The 19,454-nt window shown below is 55.4% G+C and overlaps 2 protein-coding genes across 3 annotated transcripts; one reads left to right on the forward strand and one right to left on the reverse strand.

Annotated features, from left to right (window-relative positions):
• The first annotated feature begins 3 nt into the window (after positions 1 to 3).
• INTS11 (integrator complex subunit 11) lies at positions 4 to 15,254 on the forward strand. 2 transcript variants are annotated; one of them, XM_004384343.2, is made up of 17 exons: positions 4 to 340; positions 8,357 to 8,454; positions 8,728 to 8,801; positions 9,414 to 9,642; positions 11,745 to 11,843; positions 11,927 to 11,961; positions 12,348 to 12,486; positions 12,725 to 12,789; positions 12,876 to 13,065; positions 13,390 to 13,473; positions 13,650 to 13,739; positions 13,846 to 14,008; positions 14,145 to 14,252; positions 14,351 to 14,412; positions 14,524 to 14,666; positions 14,740 to 14,869; positions 14,985 to 15,254. In XM_004384343.2, exons 1-17 carry the CDS (start codon positions 313 to 315, stop codon positions 15,048 to 15,050), a joined length of 1,803 nt encoding a protein of 600 aa, XP_004384400.1. In that variant the 5' UTR covers positions 4 to 312; the 3' UTR covers positions 15,051 to 15,254. The 2 variants fall into 2 exon arrangements, with proteins under 2 accessions (XP_004384400.1, XP_023594487.1); XM_023738719.1 differs by lacking the exon at positions 4 to 340 and adding an exon at positions 2,315 to 2,360.
• Positions 15,255 to 15,291: 37 nt separating this feature from the next.
• Positions 15,292 to 18,615, reverse strand: PUSL1 (pseudouridine synthase like 1). The gene is made up of 8 exons (XM_023738787.1): positions 18,542 to 18,615; positions 18,267 to 18,324; positions 17,920 to 18,107; positions 17,584 to 17,733; positions 17,330 to 17,500; positions 16,315 to 16,369; positions 16,067 to 16,238; positions 15,292 to 15,299 (listed from the first exon to the last, which is right to left on the reverse strand). The coding sequence occupies exons 1-8, from the start codon at positions 18,613 to 18,615 to the stop codon at positions 15,292 to 15,294; spliced, it is 876 nt and encodes a 291-aa protein (XP_023594555.1).
• Between the last annotated feature and the right edge of the window lie 839 nt (positions 18,616 to 19,454).

The following is a 19,454-nucleotide window of genomic DNA, read 5'->3' on the forward strand; positions in this document are numbered from 1 at the left end:
GTGGGGTTGCGCCTGCGCAGTGTTTCGTCGCGTGCTGGGCTCGGTTAAGGCCTGCGGTCCTGGTGGTCCGGGGTCCTGATGTGCCGGCGGTGGAGTCTGTTTGGAACTAAGCGCCACCGGCTCAGTGAGCACCGAGGAGCGTAGCTCGCGCGTCTCTTGGGGAACTGGGGCCCGCGCCCCCCTCGGCCGCTTCTCTTCCTCGGTTCCTTCCCGGCTGAAGTCCCCGCGAGGACGCCGAGGGGGCTCAGTTGCGGCTTGTCGGCCCCACCCGGCCCTGCACGTGCCCCGAGCTTGGGAGTTCGCCCAGTGAAGATGCCGGAGATCAGAGTCACCCCTCTGGGTAAGCTTGTATCTGCCGTCAAGAGGGGCTAGAGGAGGTTGGGACTCGAATGGGTGATAGCGACCCCTTGGTGGAACTGCCCTGGGCCCAGCCACCCCAGGAGTCCTTAATCTGTTTTCACTATTCATCTTCACCACAACCCTGGGGGTTAGGGACTCTTATCCTGATTTTAGGGACTACGTAGTTGGCTCTCAGAAAGGCTCGCTAACTTACTCAAAGTCCACAGCCGTCACCGTGTTATTGTTGTTAGGTGCCATCGAGTCGATTCCGACTCATAGCGACCCTGTGTACAGCAGAACGAAACACTGCCCGGTCCTGCGCCATCCTCACGATCGTTTTTATGCTTGAGCCCATTGTTGCAGCCACTGTGTCAGTTCATCTCGTTGAAGGTCTTCGTCTTTTTGGCTGACTCTCTACTTTACCAAGCATGATGTCCTTCTCCAGGGACTGATCCCTCCTGATAACATTTTCAAAGTATATGACATGTAATCTTACCATCCTTGCTTCTAAGGAGCATTCTGGCTGCACTTCTTCCAAGACAGATTTGCTCGTTCTTTTTTTTCTAGTTTTTTTTTTTTTTAACTGTACTTCAGGTGAAGGTTTACAGAACGAAGAGTTTCTCATTAAACAGTAGCACACATGTTGTTTTATGACATTGGTTAACAATTCCACGACATGTCAACACGCTCCCTTCTCGACCTTTTTTTTTTTTTTTTGGTGAAAATATACATAGACAAAGATACACCATTTCAGAAATTTCTACATGCACAGTGCAGTGACATTGACTATGCTCTTCCAGTTGTGCTGCTCTTCTCACTTTAGATGAAGGTTTACAGAAGAAAATAGTTTCTCATTAAACAGTACACATGTTGCTCTATGACAGTGGTTAACAACCTCACAACACATCAACACTGTCCTTACTCAACCTTGGGTTCCCTATCACCGGCTTTCCTGTCCCCTTCTGCCTTCTAGTCCTTGTCCCTGGACTGCTGTGCCTCATTAGTCCCGTTTTGTTTTATGGGGCTGTCCAATCCCCGGCTGAACGGTGAAACTTGGAAGTGACTTCACCACTGTTCCTCGTTCTTTTGGCAGCACATTGCGTATTCAATATTCTTTGCCAACACAGTATTCGAAGGCGTCCGTTCTTCTTCTGTCTTCCTTATTCATTGTCCAGCTTTTATATGCATATGAGACAATTGAAAATACCATGGCGTGGGTCAGGTGCATCTTAGTCCTTAAAGCGACTTGCTTTTTAACACTTTAAAGAGGTGTTTTGCAGCAGATTTGCCCAGTGCAGTGCGTTGTTTGATTTCTTGACTGCTGCTTACATGGGTGTTGATTGTGGATCCAAGTAAAATGAAATCCTTGACAACTTCAACATTTTGTCTGTTTATCATGATGTTGCTCATTGGTCCACTTGTGAGTATTTTTGTTTTCTTTATGTTGAGGTGTAATCCATACTGAAGGCTGTAGTCTCTGATCTTCGGGAAGCGCTTCAAGTCCTCTTCACTTTCAGCAAGCAAAGTTGTGTCATCTGAATATCGCAGGTTGTTACTGAGTCTTCCTCCAATCCTGATGCCCCGTCCTTCTTCATGTAGTCCAGCTTCTTGGATTATTTGCTCAGCATACAGATTGAAGAAGTATGGTGAGAGAATACAGGCCTGATGGACAACTTTCGTGACTTTAAACCTCAAGGTATCCCCTTGTTCTGTTCGAATGACTGCCTCTTGATCTATGTACTGGTTCCTCATGAGCACAATTAAGTGTTCTGGAATTCCCCATTCTGTGCAGTGTTGTCCGTAATTTGTTATGATCCTTACAGTTGAATGCCTTTGCATAGTCAATAAAACACAGGTAACCGTCTTTCTGGTATTCTCTACTTTCAGCCAGGATCCATCTGACATCAGCAATGATATCCCTGGTTCCACGTCCTCTTCTGAATCTGGCTTGAATTTCTGGCAGTTCCCTGTGGATGTACTGCTGCAGCCCCTGTTGAATGATCTTCAGCAAAATTTTACTTGTGTGTAATATTATTTGATAATTCCTGCATTTGGTTGGATCACCTTTCTTTGGAATAAGCATAAATATGGATCTCTTCCAGTCAGTTGGCCAGGTAGCTGTCTACCAAATTTCTTGGCATAGTAATCCGGGGTCCCGGTGTGAGTGAGCACTTCAACTGCAGTATCCATTTGTTGAAACATCTCAGTTGCTATTCCATCAATTCCTGGAGCCTTGTTTTTCACCAGTGCCTTCAGTGCAGCTTGGACCGCTGCCTTCAGTGCAGCTTGGACCGCTTCCTTCAGTACAGTCGGTTCCTGATCATATGCTACCTCCTGAAATGGTTGAACGTCGACCGGTACTTTTTGGTACAGTGACTCTGTGTATTCTTTCCATTTTCTGTGGATGCTTCCTGCGTCATTTAGTATTTTCCCTGTAGAATCCCTCACTATTGCAACTTGAGGCTTGAATTTTTTCTTCAGTTCTTTCAGCTTGAGAAATGCAGAGCGTGTTCTTCCCTTTTGGTTTTCTAACTTAAGTTCTTTGGACATGTCATTATGATACTTTGTCTTCTCAAGCTACTATTTGAAATCTATTTATCTCTTTTACTTCATCATTGCTTCCGTTTGCTTTAGCTACTGCACGTTCAAGAGCAAGTTTCAGAGTCTCTTTGGACATCCATTTTGGTCTTTTCTTTCTTTCCTGTCTTTTTTAATGACCTCTTGCTTTCTTCACGTATGGTGTCCTTCCACAACTCGTCTGGTCTTCGGTCATTAGCGTTCAATGCATCAAATCTCTTCTTGAGATGGTGTCTAAATTCATATAGGTATACTCAAGATTGTACTTTGGCTCTTGTGGAGTTGTTCTCATTTTCTTCAGTTTCACCTTAAACTTGTATATGAGCAATGGATGGTCTGTTCCACCATCGGCCCCTGGCCTTGTTCCAGTTGATGATATTGAGCTTTTCCATCGTCTCTTTCCACAGATGTAGTCGATTTGATTCCTGTGTATTCTCTCTGGTGAGGTCCACATGTATAGGCGCTGTTCATGTTGTTGAAAAAAGTATTTGCAGTGAGGAAGTCGTTGGTCTTGCAAAATTCTATCATGTGATCTCTGGCATCATTTCCGTCACCAAGGCCATATTTTCCAACTACCAATCCTTCTTCTTTGTTTCCAGCTTTTGCAGTCCGATCACCAGTAATTATTGATGTATCTTGATTGCATGTTGGATCAGTTTCCGACTGCAGAAGTTGGTAAAAATATTCAATTTCTTCATCTTTGGCCTTAGTGGTTGGTGCGTAAATTTGATTAATAGTCGAATTAACTCGTCTTCCTTGTAGATATATGGATATTATCTTATCGCTGACAACGTTGTACTTCAGGATAGATCTTGAAATGTTTTTAAGGATGAATGCAACACCATTCCTCTTCAAGTTATCCCGCCCCCACAGTATGACAAACTGACAGATGCGTGGGGATAGCTGTCACCGTGGGAGGTTCAAATCCAGGCAGTGTTCTCCCCACCTTGTGGTACTGCTTCCCTGTGGGTTCCAGCTTCTAGAATCCTTTCCCGAGTGCAGCCTCCTTGGACTCTTAGGGCCGTGCTGTGAGGTGTTGGGGCTGTATGACATTCTTATTTTGGTGAGGACGCTGAGGCCTGAATCGGTCTCCAGCCTTAGGTTGCTTGGTTAGTGTGTGAGTGGAGGTCCTGACCTCTGTCCTGACTGCTCCTCCAGGTTCAGGCCCTGTGGAGAGTGGTTAAGGGATGGCCTTTGGGGTTGGATCCTGGCCTTCTAGTAGCTGTGTGATGCCAAGTCTTCATCTCTCTCTACCTGTTCTGACAGTGAGGCTGGTGTGAGCATACCTAATCTCAGGAGGCTCTGAGGTAAAGTGCTCACCCCCACACTTGGCACAAAGTCGGTCTGCAGCAGATGCTGCACCATCCCTGGGCAGTGGTGTGGGAGACCACTCAGAGTCTCCCCCACCTCCATGACCTCCCAGTTGTTTCCTCTGTCAACGCGTTTGCCTCGCCTTGCACATCAACCGATTCTGCAAGTCTTCTTTGCCCTCACCTCTCCTTCCTCACCTCTTGCTCAGCCATCCACTGCCTCATTCTGTCTTACAACCTCTCCACTCGGCACTGCTCACGCCAGGGTTACTTGAAGCCCCTCTTTACCCAATACAGCAATCAGCAACATTAAAAAAATAGTTTTATTTTTTATAAGAAATATACATGCACTTTTTTTTTTTTTTAATTGTACTCCAGGTGAAGGCTTACAGAACAAATAGTTTCTCATGAAACAGAAGTACACATGTTGTTTTATGACATTGATTAACAACCCCACAACATGTCAACCCTCTAACTTCTCAAACTCTTTTTTTTTTTTTGGTGAAAATACACGTAGCCAAAGATACACTATTTCAAAAATGTCCACATGCCCAGTTCAGTGACATTGACTACGCTCTTCGAATTGTGCTGTTATTCTCACTTAAGATGAAGGCTTACAGAACAAAATAGTTTCTCATTTAACAGTTACTACAAATGTTGCCCTGTGACAATGGTTAACAATCTCACAACACATCAACAATATCCTTACTCAACCTTGTGTTCCCTATAACCAGCTTCCTTGTCCCCTTCTGCTTTCTGGCCCTTGTCACTGGACTCCTGTACCTCGTTAGTCTCATTTGGTTTTACGGGGCTGTCTACTCCCAGGCTGAACGGTGAACCTCGGAGGTAACTTCACCACTGAGCTAAAAGGGTGTCTGGGGGCCACACTCTCGGGGCTTCTCCAGTCTCCTTTAGGCCAGTAAATCTGGTCTTTTTTTTGTGAGTTAGAACTATGCTCTACATCCTTCTCCAGCTCTGTCCAGAACCCTCTGTTGTGATCCTGGTCAGAGCAGTCAGTGGTGGTAGCCGGGCACCATCTAGCCGTACTGGACTCAGTCCGGTGGAGGCCTTGGTAGCTGTGGACAGTTAGTCCTTCGGGCTAATCTTTTTCTTGTATCCTGTTCTCTTCATTCTCCCTTGCTCCCGAAGGGATGAGACCAGTGGAATATCTTAGATAGTCGCTTACAGGCTTTTAAGACCCCAGACACTACTCACCAAGGTAGAATGTAGAGCATTGTCTTTATAAGCTGTTTCATGCCAATTGAGCTAGATGTTCCCCGAGACCATGGTCCCCAGAGCCCTCCGCCCAGCAATTCAGTCCCTCAGGGAACATGCACCTTTTTTAAAGTTTTAATAGGAGTCCCTGGATGGTGCAAATGGTTAATGCACTCAGCTGATAAACACAAGGTTGGAGGTTTGATTCTACCCAGAGGCACCTTGGAAGAAAGGCCTGGTGGTCTACTTAAAAAAAAATCAGCTATTGAAAATCCTACGGAGCACGGTTTTACTCTGACACACATGAGGTCATGATAAGTCATAATGGATGCTATGGCAATGGGTTTAACAGTGTTAAGGAGAAAAGGGAGCCCTGGTGGCACAGTGGTTAAGAGCTTGGCTGCTAACCAAAAGGTCGGCAGTTCAGATCTACCAGCTGCTCCTTGGAAGCCCTACGGGGCAGTTTTGCTCTGTCCTGTAGGGTTGCTATGAGTCGGAATTCATTCTACAGCAACGAGTATTTTTTAAGGAGAAAAGACTTACTCAAACCTAGGGTCCCAGAAGCAGCTGGGGCCACCCTCTGGATTCCCTGGGCACTCTGTGTGCCTAGTGCCACTCCAGAACCTGCCTCCTTCCCTGGGCAGTGTGTCAGGGGCATCTTCTGTATCTGTTCTCGCAGCCCTGAGCTCCTCATCAGTGAGCCCAACCCCACCCCCTAGGCCCGGCACAGACACCGAGCTTGGCTGCCAGGCTTCAGCTGTTGGCAAAGCTGCAGTGAATGTCCTGCCCCTGGTTGCCAGGACAGAGTGCACGCCCCACCCCTCCACAGCGTTGCCACCTTCACAGCCTTTACGGCAGCTGTGGCATGGGGTCCCCTCAGCCACCGTGGCCCCATCCCCTCCCCTGTTGCTCTCCAGAGGCCTCTGTGGGCTTCTCCTTCTCGGCCCCCATCCCAGCCTGCTCCTTTCCCACTGCCTGTTCTTCCTGATTGGGCCCTGTTGGTGCAGTGGTTAAGAGCTCGCCTGCTAACCGAAAGGCTGGCAGTTCAAATCCACCAGCTGCTCCTTAAAAACCCTACGGGGTATTTCTGCTCTGTCCTTTAGGGTCCCTATGAGTTGGAATCGACTTGACGGCAATGGGTTTGGGTTTTGCTTTTTTGTTCTCCCTGATGGTAATTTCTTACTGCTTCAGTTACCCCACATCTGCACCTGGGTCACCCCAAGGTCACCTCAGCACCATCAAAACAAACCCATCCTGCTCACCCATTTTCCCTTTGCCAGTTACAGCCACATAGCTTCCAGGCAACAGGCTGGCACCCAGCGTCCCAGGCGCTCCCACCACAGGTCTGTGCTTTGCTCCCCTGTCCTGGCTCCCCCATCCCCCAAAATCATCTTCTCAAGAGGACATCCCTGTGGTGGTGCTGCAGTGTCCGTGCCCCCACTGCCGCCACCCCCCCGCCACGCCCACTCCATCTCCACTTTGCTACTTGTGGCCGTCTCCGTCTGATGCCCTGGACGTGGTTCTTTTATGCGTTCATCATTCCTCCTTGACCTGGAACGTAAGGTCCACATGGACAGAGATTTCCCTTCTCTTTGTTCCGTCCTGAGTCCTGCCCTCCTATGTGTCCCAGACTCTACTCTCTACTTCCTCCCGTGATTGTTGTGGGTCCTGCTGGGAGGCAGGACGGCCAGGCTCTAAGAGCCAGGCTCAGGGTCAGAAAACAGGTCCTGGCGCATTGAGGGCTGTGTGCCCTGGGCGCGTCCCAAAACCACTCAGGTCCTCAGGTCCTGGTCTGTGAGGTACGGTCCTCCCCTCCACAGATGCCTCTGTCGAGTTCCCCTGTGAGCCAGGCACAGTTCAGGGTTGGAGATGCTGCCAGGAAGAGATAGACAGGCCCACCCTTGTAGGGCTCACACTCCAATAGGGGGCAGAGCAGACTTGTAGGAAGACCCCAGACCATGTGGGGTGGGGGCAGGGCTGCCTGAGGTGGGCAGGCAGAGCATGGGGCATGAGGCTGCCATGGCCTGCTGTTGTCATGGGCAACTGTGGCCCGGTCGCCCTATCGTGTGTGGTGCCAACCGTCAGACATTTGGGTGGCCGGCAGAGGGAGGCACTTGGGATTCCAGGAAAGCATCATCTGTTGTTGTCAGACCCTGCTAAGGGTCCCTTCCCTCGTGGGCTCCTCAGACCCAGGACCTGTGGGTAGGTGTGCAACCTGAGGTGGAGCGTTTGTGCCACAGCTGGGCGTAGGTACTCTGGCTGGTCATTGCCAGACACAAGGCTGATCCCCCTGCTTGGAGCACCCAGACCTTGGGCATCCAGGCCTCTGCCTGCTTGGGGGTGGTCCTGGGGAGGGCCCCCTGTCTGCAGGCTACCAAGGGCCTTGTGGAGGGTGCTGTGGCCCTGGAGCACCATTTTATGTCTGTTGAGTGCTGCACACTAACTATCCTCTGGCCTTCAAGGGCGTGAGCCCCAGTGGGCAGGCTGTGACCTTGAGTGGTGAGGGGTTTCCCCCTCTCACCTAGCCACAGATGGGGTGGTGGTGGGCATGGGCCCAGGTGGCTTGGAACCCCAGCCATTGCTGCACGCTTGCTGCCAGCCAGGTTGCCTCCCCCCAACTCTGCAGAGCTTGTGGCGCCCCCACCTCAGCGTGCAAGGGTTGTGCACCAGGTAGGGAGGCTGTGTGCATTCAGCATCCTGGCCGTTGCCCCGTCCCTGGGCCTCAGTGTCCTCAGTGGCTACAGGGGTCCAGCCTCAGACCACGAGGGCTCTTTCAGGGGCCTGGGAGAAGGTGGGGCAGGCAGACTGAGGTCTTGGGACAGTGGATAGTGCTCGGAGCCTGGTAGAGGGGAGGGTGGGACAGGGGTATGGGGAGAAGGCATGGTGGCCACCCTCACCACCCCCTCCCTGAGCAGGGGCCGGCCAGGATGTGGGCCGCAGCTGTATCTTGGTCTCCATCGCGGGCAAGAACGTCATGCTGGACTGCGGGATGCACATGGGCTTCAACGACGATGTGAGTCCTGCAGGTTCCGTGGAGGGTCCTGTCATCTGCCTGACCCTGTCACCCCTCGCCGTGCTCTCCCAGGCCTTGGATGGCAATGAGGCATGGGGAAATTGTCTTGGAGCCGCCTGCCCGCTCCAGTGTGGGGGTGTGCTGGTGTCCTGGGACCGGCCCCTGCTCTTTGGTTGACTCTTCACCCTGATGCCTGCCCTCCCGCCCCGGGCCACCTGCAGACCCAGAGGCCAGCCTGCTGCATTCTGACCTCTCTCCTTGGCGTTTCCACAGAGGCGCTTCCCCGACTTTTCCTACATCACTCAGAACGGCCGGCTGACCGATTTCCTCGACTGTGTGATCATCAGGTGAGCAGCACTGTGCCCGATGGGTCCCTCCTCTGCCAGCTGCTGGTGATGGTGCTGCATTGGTGCCCCCTTCCCTGCCGGGCAGACCCCAAGACAGTATTTTATACCTGGGAGGCTGCAGGCTATGGGCTGGTGGCCTGCCCGGGGACCCCTGTGCAGTGTGTGCCCATGGGCTGCACTTGGGGGTGTGTGGACAGGAGCCTGGTAGACATTCTCTGGGAGACCATGCTCCACCCAGGTTCCTCCTCGGCCTTCTGCTCGCCCTGCAGCCTCCGTGTTTGCAGATGTACACAGGACCTTCCCTCTGCCCCCAGCCCTGTCCCCACCTCCTGCCGCCCAGCTCATGTGTCACCTCTGTGGCGACTTCCATCCTGCCTGAGCTTTCATTTACGTTCTTTGTAAACCGTTGGTGCTTTGTGTATTGCTCTGCTAGACACTTAAACTGTCAGTTCCAGTAAGAGAGAGGCTTGTCTGTTGTGCTCACTCCTGCATCCCCGGTACTTAGAACCGGGTCTGCTGCACAGCCGGCACTCGGCAATGTGGGGAGGGAGCCCAGAGCTGGAGGGAGGGGAGGGGTGGGGTGCCCCAGGTTGAGCCCCCTGCCTCCTGCAGCCACTTCCACCTGGACCACTGCGGGGCGCTCCCCTACTTCAGCGAGATGGTGGGCTATGATGGACCCATCTACATGACGCCCCCCACCCAGGCCATCTGCCCCATCCTGCTGGAGGACTACCGCAAGATTGCTGTGGACAAGAAGGGCGAGGCCAACTTTTTCACCTCCCAGATGATCAAGGACTGCATGAAGAAGGTGGTGGCTGTCCACCTGCACCAGACAGTCCAGGTCAGGCCTGCGCCAGCCCACCTGCACACCCTGAGTCACCTGGGGGCCCGGCCGGCCGTGCTCACTCCCTGTGTCTGCAGGCATCTGTGGGCATCTGCACTGGGCTCAGCCCAGGCTCCACACTTAGCCAGGGTGGGGGTGGTGGGTGCCCAGGACAGCCTTGGGGTGGGGGCTGGGTCTCCAGAGCTGTGTGTGAGGGCCAGGAAGGGGGTGAGGGGTCAGATTTGGTAACATTTCCCCTAATCGTGGGTTTGTCTGTTTCTCCTTGTGGTCTGTGGGTTTTGCTTTATATATCATGACACATTTATATATATCCAGGTTTTGGATTATTTTGTTCTTCCGGTTGGAACTTTTGTCAATTAAAGTATGTCTTCATAATGCTTTTTGCCTTAAAATCTACTTTCTTGGTAACCTAGTTACACTGTTTTCTCGTTGTCACGTGTGTGCGGTATACCGTATTCCATCTTGCTATGTTCAGCGTTTCTGCATCACGTTTTAGGTGAGGCTCTTACAAGCAGCGTGTCATTGGGCTTTGTTTTTTACTCAGCCTGTAACTTGTCTTTCAAGTGGAGCATTTAGACTTCACGTTGAGTACAGTCCTGATACATTAGGATTTAGATATGCCATCTTAACCTTTGCTTCCTACTTGCCTTGCCTGTTCTGTTTTTTTCCTCTCTTTTATAGCCTTTTTTTGGGAATTTTTTTTCTTCTTTAATTCCATTTCCCCCTTTACGTGGTTGGTAATTACATGCTTTTACAGCTGCTCGCTGGTGGAGATTACAAAGCTCATCCAAGGCTTCACAAAGACTTAATGTTGCTTGGGACCTTCCCAACCCAGTGAGACATTGTCAGCCATGCCGGATAGTCAGTGCTTGCTCAGTTTTGTCCGTCTGTCCACCCTCTTTGTTGCTCCTCACTACCCCCTGCATTCTTCAGCCTTCTATTTGGAATGATTCACCTCCTGCCTGGAGGTGATGAATTCTCTGCATTTTCATTAGTCTGCAAATGTATTTATTTTACTCTCATTCTTGAAGGACTCGTTTCATTGGGTCTAGAATGCTAGGCTGGGAGTAATTTTCCTACAGTGCTTTGAATAAGTCATTCAGTCTGTTGTGAAGGGTGTCTCCTTCTCATTGGTGTTTGCAGTTGCTCTGTGATGGGCTTATGTCTGGTTTCTATCTTGTTGAGCTCAAGGTCCTCTGGAGTCTCGCTGGATGCCGGTCATCAGCTTTCTTCAGATGTTGCTTCTGCCCCAATCTTGCTCCCCTCTGGAGGCTCTGACTACAGAACTTCGGGCCCTGTCTCTCTAGACCCTGCATCCATGCCATGGTGACAGTGGGCTCTCGGTGGGACAGGGCCCCTCCTCACTACTGTCCTTCTCCATCAGGGCGATTACCTGCCCTTGGCGTTTCCATCCTTCTGACTGTGGAACCCTGGTGGTGCAGTGGTTAAGAGCTCACCTGCTAACCAAAAGGTCAGCAGTTCGAATCCACCAGCTAGCTGCTCCTTGGAAACACTATGGGGTAGTTCTGCTCTGTCCTGTAGGATCACTAGGAGTCGGAATCAACTCAACAGCAACAGGTTTGGTTTTGTCTGTCTGTGCTGTGTGCTGGATGTGTCTTTCGAATACATACTCCAGTAATTTTCTTCTTGGTTACGTATCATCTTCTGTAAATGAAATCCACCGAGTTCGTAATTTGGTTTATTATTATTGGTACTAGAATTTCTAATTTTTTTTTTTTTTTAGTAGTTTCTAGTTTTTTGGGTTTTGTTTGTTTGCTAAAATTCTTAATCCTATCTTGTATCTCTTTGAATGTATTAGTCATGGTCATTTTAAAGTCCACGTCTGATAACTTCATTTTCAGGAGCCCATTTCTTTAGTTTGTTTCACGTTTTTTATTCACATTTTATCTCTTGGGTCTCGTTGACTGTGAGTACCGGACGTTGTGTGTGAAAAGAGAGATGATGAGAGGTTCAGAGTGATGTGATCTGCTGCCAGCCCCACCATTTCTGCCTCCCCAGCCCCTGTGCTGTCTTTCTTCTCAACTGACCTCCTCCCTAGCACAGCCCACAGGTCTGAGCTCCGCCCTCTCCCTCCACAGGTAGATGATGAACTGGAAATCAAGGCCTACTATGCAGGCCATGTGCTTGGGGCAGCCATGTTCCAGATTAAAGTAGGCTCCGAGTCTGTGGTTTACACGGTCAGTGGAGGCTTTGGGCTATGGCGGGGCTGTGGGCTCTCGATGGGATGGGGCCCCTCCTCACTACCATCCTTCTCCATCAGGGCGATTACAACATGACCCCGGACCGGCACTTGGGGTGAGTGGCCAGTGCATTTGTTTCACCCAGAGGGCTTCTCCCCAAGAGCCTGGGTTCCTGGGGTGGGGGTGGGGGGGTAGGGGGCAGCACCTGAGCAGCCAGCAGGCACCATGCCAGCATCCCTTGGGCATCACCTCCACTCCTGGGCTACCTCCTCCTCCCCCTGCTCCCCACTCCCCTGATGCTCCTGGTGTCTGGACCACTTGTGCAGAGGAAGCCAGCTCCCAGCAGGAGGGGCCTGGGGGGCTGCTGGCTGTGAGTAGGGCTGGGGCCAGTTTGTTGCCCTTGACCCTGTGGGCATGTAGTGCTGCGTGCCTCCATCTGTTCAGCTTGAGGAGATGGGCAGGGGCCTGTGCTGTGGGGACAGTCTCTCCCATCTGTTCCAGGGCTGCCTGGATCGACAGGTGCCGCCCCAACCTGCTCATCACAGAGTCCACGTATGCCACGACCATTCGTGACTCTAAGCGCTGCCGCGAGAGGGATTTCCTGAAGAAGGTCCATGAGACTGTGGAGCGTGGGGGGAAGGTGACTGCTGGCCGGGGACAGTGAGGGTGGACCCCGATGTCTGTGGAGCTCTAGTCCCCAGGGGTGCCTGGCCTCACCCTCTTGAGGCACAGGGCCTCTGGCCATCAGACCCACCAGTATGGGTGGCCTGGCTGCTCCTGTGAGTGACCACAGTGAGTGCCGCATGGCCTGCTGTGCCATGGGTGTGGCCAAGGCTCCCTGCCTCACCAGCCCATCTCAGCCCACCCTGCCTCCCCAGGTGCTGATCCCCGTGTTTGCACTGGGCCGTGCCCAGGAGCTCTGCATCCTGCTGGAGACCTTCTGGTAGGTATGGCTGGGACCAGCCTGGCCATGTAGGGGGAGAAGGGGTCCAGGACTGCTACACTGAACAGACTCGGGTGGGTCCACAGGGAGCGGATGAACCTGAAGGCACCCATCTACTTCTCCACGGGCCTGACTGAGAAGGCCAACCACTACTACAAGCTCTTCATCACCTGGACCAACCAGAAGATCCGGAAAACCTTCGTCCAGAGGAACATGTTTGAGTTCAAGCACATCAAGGCCTTCGACCGAGCGTTTGCGGACAACCCTGGCCCAATGGTGGGGCTCTGGTTGGGAAGGTGTGGGCAGGGGCAGCCACCCTGTGCCTGCTGCTGGTGGGAAGGCTGGGGGCTCCAGGCAGGCTGGGGGTCCACACGTCCGCCTTCAAGGAAGTGATGGGCAGCTGGGGGCAGGGGGGTCCTGTGTGCAGATGTCTTGGGGAAGTAAGGGGCAACTGTGCTTGGGGACAACCAGGTGGGTCAGTGGTGGACTGCAAGTGGGTGCAGGGAGTCAGGTCAGGTTCTGTGCCTGGCTGTCTCTGCAGTGGATCCAGACTCCTAGGGTGTGCCCCCACACACTAACCACCCCCATGTTCACCCCCAGGTGGTGTTTGCCACACCAGGGATGCTGCATGCTGGCCAGTCCCTGCAGATTTTCCGGAAGTGGGCAGGGAACGAGAAGAACATGGTGAGGTTCCAGGAGGGAGGGTTCCTGCACAGCAGCCATTGTGGTGTGTGGTGAGACCCTGAGCCTGGCAGGCTCTACAGCAGGGCTGGTGCGGGGGCCTCCGCCTGGGGTGGGTGAAGTGGGCGTGTGGGGAGGCTGAGGCAGAGCACACTCCATGTCCCTTCCACCCCCTGCAGGTCATCATGCCTGGTTACTGCGTGCAGGGCACCGTGGGCCACAAGATTCTCAGCGGGCAGCGCAAGCTGGAGATGGAGGGGCGGCAAGTGGTGAGCACCTGCCCCACCCAGGGGCTTGGTGGGGCGGGTGGTACTCCTTCGGGTGGGCAGGGCCCAGTCTGGCTGCACTGTGGTGACACTGCCATCTGCCCCACAGCTGGAGGTCAAGATGCAGGTGGAATACATGTCATTCAGTGCTCACGCTGACGCCAAGGGCATCATGCAGCTCATTGGGCAGGCAGAGCCTGAGCACGTGCTCCTGGTGCATGGCGAGGCCAAGAAGATGGAGTTCCTGAAGCAGAAGATTGAGCAGGAGTTCCGTAGGTGCCAGATGGGGCGGCTGCAGGGAGGGCCTGCTGTGGAGGGGAGCTCACTGTGGAAGGGGGTGCTGGCAGGGCTGGCTGTGGATAGGGCTAGCCAGACCTGGACTGAGGCCTACTCTGCCCACCTGCCCAGGAGTGAACTGCTATATGCCAGCCAATGGTGAGACAGTGACACTACCTACGAGCCCCAGCATCCCTGTGGGCATCTCGCTGGGGCTGCTGAAGCGGGAGATGGCACAAGGTACACTGGGCAGTGAGGCAGGTGGGTGGACAAGGTGAGCTACACTGGGCAACGGGGTGGGCAGCTTGCCCACTGACAGCTGTGGTTCCTGCCCACAGGGCTGCTTCCTGACGCCAAAAAGCCCCGGCTACTGCAGGGCACCCTGATCATGAAGGACAGTGTGAGTGCGGATGGGCGGTCCCTGTGCAGGAAGGGGGCCCTAACCCTGTGTTCTGCGTTTCCTATCCCCACACTCCATGCTCCCTTACTCTGTCCTGCCCCACCCCTCTAGAACTTCCGACTGGTGTCCTCAGAACAAGCCCTCAAGGAGCTGGGGCTGGCTGAACACCAACTGCGCTTCACTTGTCGTGTGCACCTGCATGATGCCCGAAAGGAGCAGGAAACGGTGATGCGTGTCTACAGCCACCTCAAGAGGTGACAGCCTTGCTCCAGTCCCCATCCCTGTCCTGGCCCCAGGGTGAGGGCTCACCATGCACCTTCTCCACAGCATTCTCAAGGACCACTGTGTGCAGCACCTGCCTGATGGCTCAGTGACCGTGGAGTCCATTCTTATCCAGGCTGCTGCCCACTCAGAGGACCCAGGCACCAAGGTGCTGCTGGTCTCCTGGACCTACCAGGTAGGTGGCCACAGACAGGCAGGGCCTCCAGGGCAGCAGTGCTGGGTGCAGGCAGCGTGGGTGGCAGGTAGGAAGGCAGGGCCCACCCAGCAGCTGTCCCCTTGCCTCCCTGCAGGATGAGGAGCTGGGGAGCTATCTCACGTCACTGCTCAAGAAGGGCCTTCCCCAGGCCCCCAGCTGAGGCCCCACTAGGCCTGCCACCTCTACCTCTGCAGCTGAGGGACCAGGCTCCACTCCAGGACAGCATCAACACCCAGGGGTCTGGCTACTGTGTCCCCCTGGGTGAGCAGAGCCCATGGTAGGGCCACAGTTCTCTTAGCACCTGGGGACAAGGCCTGTGGTGTGGGTGCTCTTGCTGAGAGGGCACTTCGGCCTAAAAAATAAATGGGCTTTGCTACCTCTGCGCTTTTTATTTGTCTCTCTCAGCCTCCTGGGAGATGGGGGGGGGAGGCTGGGAGATGGGGGGGGAGGCTCCTGGGCAGTTTCCAGTAACTCAGACCTGTGGGGGCTCCCTTGATGCTCACTCCCTTGGGGGTGGGTGCCAGGCCTGACAGCAGGGAATACCCACATCTCCCCCATTCCACAATGGCACCCAGGTCGTGGGCGCTGGGCTCCAAAGGGGTATAGGGAGACTGAGGACACCTCCACATGCACATGGCTGAGACAAGCAGCCAAGCAGGCTACAGCCTGGTGGTTATGAAGGGGCAGATCCCTGCAGAGCATGGTGGCGCTCAGAGCTGGCCCAGCATGCCATGTTGCCCTGACCCAGGGGTCAAAGGTCAGCTGTGGCTTCTACCCTATTGACCTGCAGGGCACAGAGGCCAGGAGCCTTGGGGCCTGCTGGAGGCAGGCCCTAGGACACACTTGGTCATGTGCAAGGAGGGAACTTGCTCCTCTGTGCAGGCGCTGCCTCCTGGTCGCTGGGAGTGTGGTGGTCTGGACCCACACCCAGAGCCTTCACACGGGACCTCCATCCATGGGGTCCCTGGGCTGGCTGGGGGCTCCTCTGTCCCAAGCTCCTGGGCCTTCCCATTGGGCGTAGTCCAGACTCCCGTCTGCTAGGAAGATAAGAGTGCTGTGATAGCACTGCCACCAAGAACCCCATAGCATCTGTGCCCCCTCCCCAGTGAGGACCCCCCCAGGAAGGGTCAGGCACTGGGAGACACAGGTGGCCCCTCCCAGTCCCATGTCTCTCACCGAGGTCCCCGAGGCCTGGGTACCGCACTGCCATCAGGAACAGGCCATGGGCTGGGGCCACACGTGTCTGGTGCCTGCCCAGGGGGTCCCTACTCTCAAGGATTGCCTTCACCTGGGCAGGCGTCAGCACCCCCAGCCCCACGGCCACCAGCACCGCTGTCATCCTCCGTACCTGCAACACCAAGGCGAGGCTGCTGTGTAGGCCCAAGCCCCTCCACCCCTTCCCCCCAGCCCAGGACGGAGCCCACCTGCCGATACAGGAAGGACTGACTCTCGAACTCCAGGCTCCAGAACTGCAGTCCCCTGCAGACACAGGCACTATTATGTCCTGCGATGTCTGACTGAAGGCAAGCCCTCCAGCCCCGAGTGAGACTGTGCAGGGCGGGGGGTGGGGGGTGCGCGGGTAGATGAGGGCCTGGGCCAGCCGGTACCAAGTGCTAAACTCTGGGACTCGCGCAAGCTGTAGTCCCCATGGCTCCTAGGCCCTGGGAACCCTCACTGACCACCCCACCACCAAGTGAAACCACTGGGAGGGGAACTAAAAACGAAAACAGGCTCCTGGAAGGGGAAGAGGGGACAAGTTAGATTGCTGTGGGGGAGGGTGGCCTAGCCCAGACCACTACCCGGCCGGTCCCAGGGTTCTCAGGAGGAGATGCTGAGAGGCCGAGGTCCTGCCAGGCGGTCCAGAGCAGCTGAGGGAAAGCAGGCACCAGCTCATCTGCTGGAGACGGGAGCACACACCGGGGTGCTTGGCACGAGCCCGGGCTCCCCCTGCAGAAGTCCGTCCTCCCTCAGAATGGGCCCTGGCAGCTACCACCTGCCCGGAGGCGCCCTGCGTAAGCGGGGGCAGCGGAACCCACCCCTGCTGGGCTGGGCCGGAACCACTGGCCTTGAGAGCTCTCCCCCCCTTGGAACCTTTTCAGCAGCTGCCAAAATCCATCACTGGATTGCCAGATTGGGGCAGGGTGGGGGCATATAGAGAAAGAGAACATTCTCTGTCCTCTGTCCCCAGCCTCCCCGGACCCCACCCAGGGAGGCCACAGCTGCAGGCTCACAGCCATCTGGGTCACAACCCTCCAACTAGGTATGTATCTAGCCAGGGCTGGTGGGTGTCTGAGACCCTGGCCTCCTCTGGCCTCCATTCCTGCCCCTGCACTGCCTGCATGTAGGGCGAGGGGCGGGGGCTCCATTCAGCTCCCAGCAGCTTTTGGACCTGGCGCTGGTGGCCGCAGGGGCACAGCTGAGGTGCAGACCCTTCCTCACCTGTTCTCCTGGGGACTGAGGAAGGGGCTGGCAGGCCCAGGGGACACGGTGGCACGCCGCAGCGTGCGCACTGAGCTCTTGGCTGGGCTGCCGGCTGACTGGAAGGCACTGAAGTCATGCGTCCCCAGGAGGTGCTGGGCAGCTTCCTGCATGGCGGCCACGTCCAGGCTGCTGTGCGAGGAGCCAGGTGTGCAGTCAGGTGGGAGGGCCAGCCAGGTGGGCCTACCAGCCCCCTCCCCACTCTCAACACTCACTTAGCCCGCAGTGCCCAGCACAGGTTTCGTTCAAACACAGAGAGTTGATTTGGCCGGGGGCAGCCAGTTGCCAGGCGGTACAGGTAGGTCCTGGATGTGGCTGTGTGGCGGGCATGGAAGTTGCTGGGCACCCTGAAGGCCCGCACCACCCTGTGGAGCACAGTGGGCTGCACTGGGGAAGGACCCCACTATCCTGCCAAGGAGAAACCTCTGGGCCATGCCCACCACTACCACCAATCGAGGGGCTCTGTCGAGACCCAAAGTCTTTCCTGTTCTCCAGCCTGCAGTGGACAAAAGTCAGCCAGCCAGAGCAGGGGGACAGGTCACTGGGCATACCTGATGGCTGGGTGTCTCAGGTGGGTGTTGAGGGCCTCAGCCAGGACCTCGGGGGAGAAGGGTGGCTGGCCAGAGCGCCGCTGGACATCCAGGTGCGCTGAGTTGCTCAGTGCGTGGACACCAGCATCTGTGCGGCTGGAGATGGTAAACTTGACGGGCTCGACCGAATTCAGCCTCTCTGCGGCCTCCTGCCAGATAGAGTAGCTGGGCCCGGGAGGGCAGCACGGAGGAGGGAAGGGCCGGAGCCCCGAGGGCGGGTCTGCGTCCCCCAGGCACCCGTGGGGCTCCCATTTGACCTCACGAAGATAGCCGAGGTCTCACCCCTCTCGGCGTCCAGTGGGACTCACCTCCAGGAAGTTTTGGACTCCGATGGCGCGCTGGGCGCCCCTGACGGCAGCGACCCCGCTGCAGACAGAGGTGGGTGGAGGTCACTGCCGAGGCCGCGTAGTCCAGCCCCGCCCGCCCTCGGACTCCAAACAAAGCTGTTTCCTTCCCCCGAAAGTTCGGATCGCATGTCCGGAGGCGCACTGGAACGCGCCAATCCTAAATTTAGCGCCCCACGCCCCCGCCCAGGCCCGGGCTCCTCTGCTCTGGCTGCGCGCGGCTAGGCGACGGGACGTACTTGAAGGCCGTGCCCCAGTACTGGAAGTACACGAGGTAGCGCGCCCGCACAGCGCCCGCCGGGGCCGAGCCCATGGCCGGGCCAAACCGGGCGGAAACGTACCGGGCCGCACCGGCAGACAGCGCAAACCACACGTGGGACCGCGCGCGCACGTTTGGCCGCGCGCGCGCGCACGCACCGGGTCACGCCCCCGGCATGCCTGCGCGTGCGTGCTCGCCCCGCCCCGCCGCCCGCCCTAGAGCGGGGAGCACGGGGCGGGGCCAGGCTTAGGGAGCCAAAACCAAACCCATTGCAGTGGAGTCCGTTCCACTCATAGTGATCCCGTAGGACAGAGTAGAACTGCCCCATTAGGTTTCCAAAGCTGTAATCATTACGGAAAGAGCCTTGGTTGCGCAGCAGTTAAAGCGCTCAGCTGGTAACCGAAAGGTCGGCAGTTCGAACCCACCGGCCGCTCCATGGGAGAAAGACGTGGCAGTCTGTTTTTCTGTAAAGATTTATAGCCTTGGAAACACTATGGGGCAGTTACACTCTGTCTTATAGGATCGCTATGAGTTGGAATTGACTCGATGGCAGTGGGTTAATCTTTACGGAAGCAGACTGCCACATCTGTCTCCCGCTGAGTGGCTGGTGGGTTCGAACTGCCAATCTTTCGGTTAGCAGCTTAGCGCTTAACCACTGCGCCACCAGGCTTGGGGAGCGGGTGCAAAGTTCCGGCCCCCAGCGGAACGCCCACTACAACTACCCGATGATGCGCCCGCTCCTGCACGCAAGCACTCACTCCTTCACTCACTCACTCATTTATTCACTTCTTCATTCCTTACTCATTCACTAGCTCACTCATTCACTCCCTCCCTCCTCGCTAACACTCCCCCCTCTCGCCCCACCGCCCCGCGCGGCTTTCTGGCCAAATCCT

This window comes from Trichechus manatus, unplaced genomic scaffold, assembly GCF_000243295.1.
Source record: "Trichechus manatus latirostris isolate Lorelei unplaced genomic scaffold, TriManLat1.0 scaffold00122, whole genome shotgun sequence".
Taxonomy (NCBI): domain Eukaryota; kingdom Metazoa; phylum Chordata; class Mammalia; order Sirenia; family Trichechidae; genus Trichechus; species Trichechus manatus.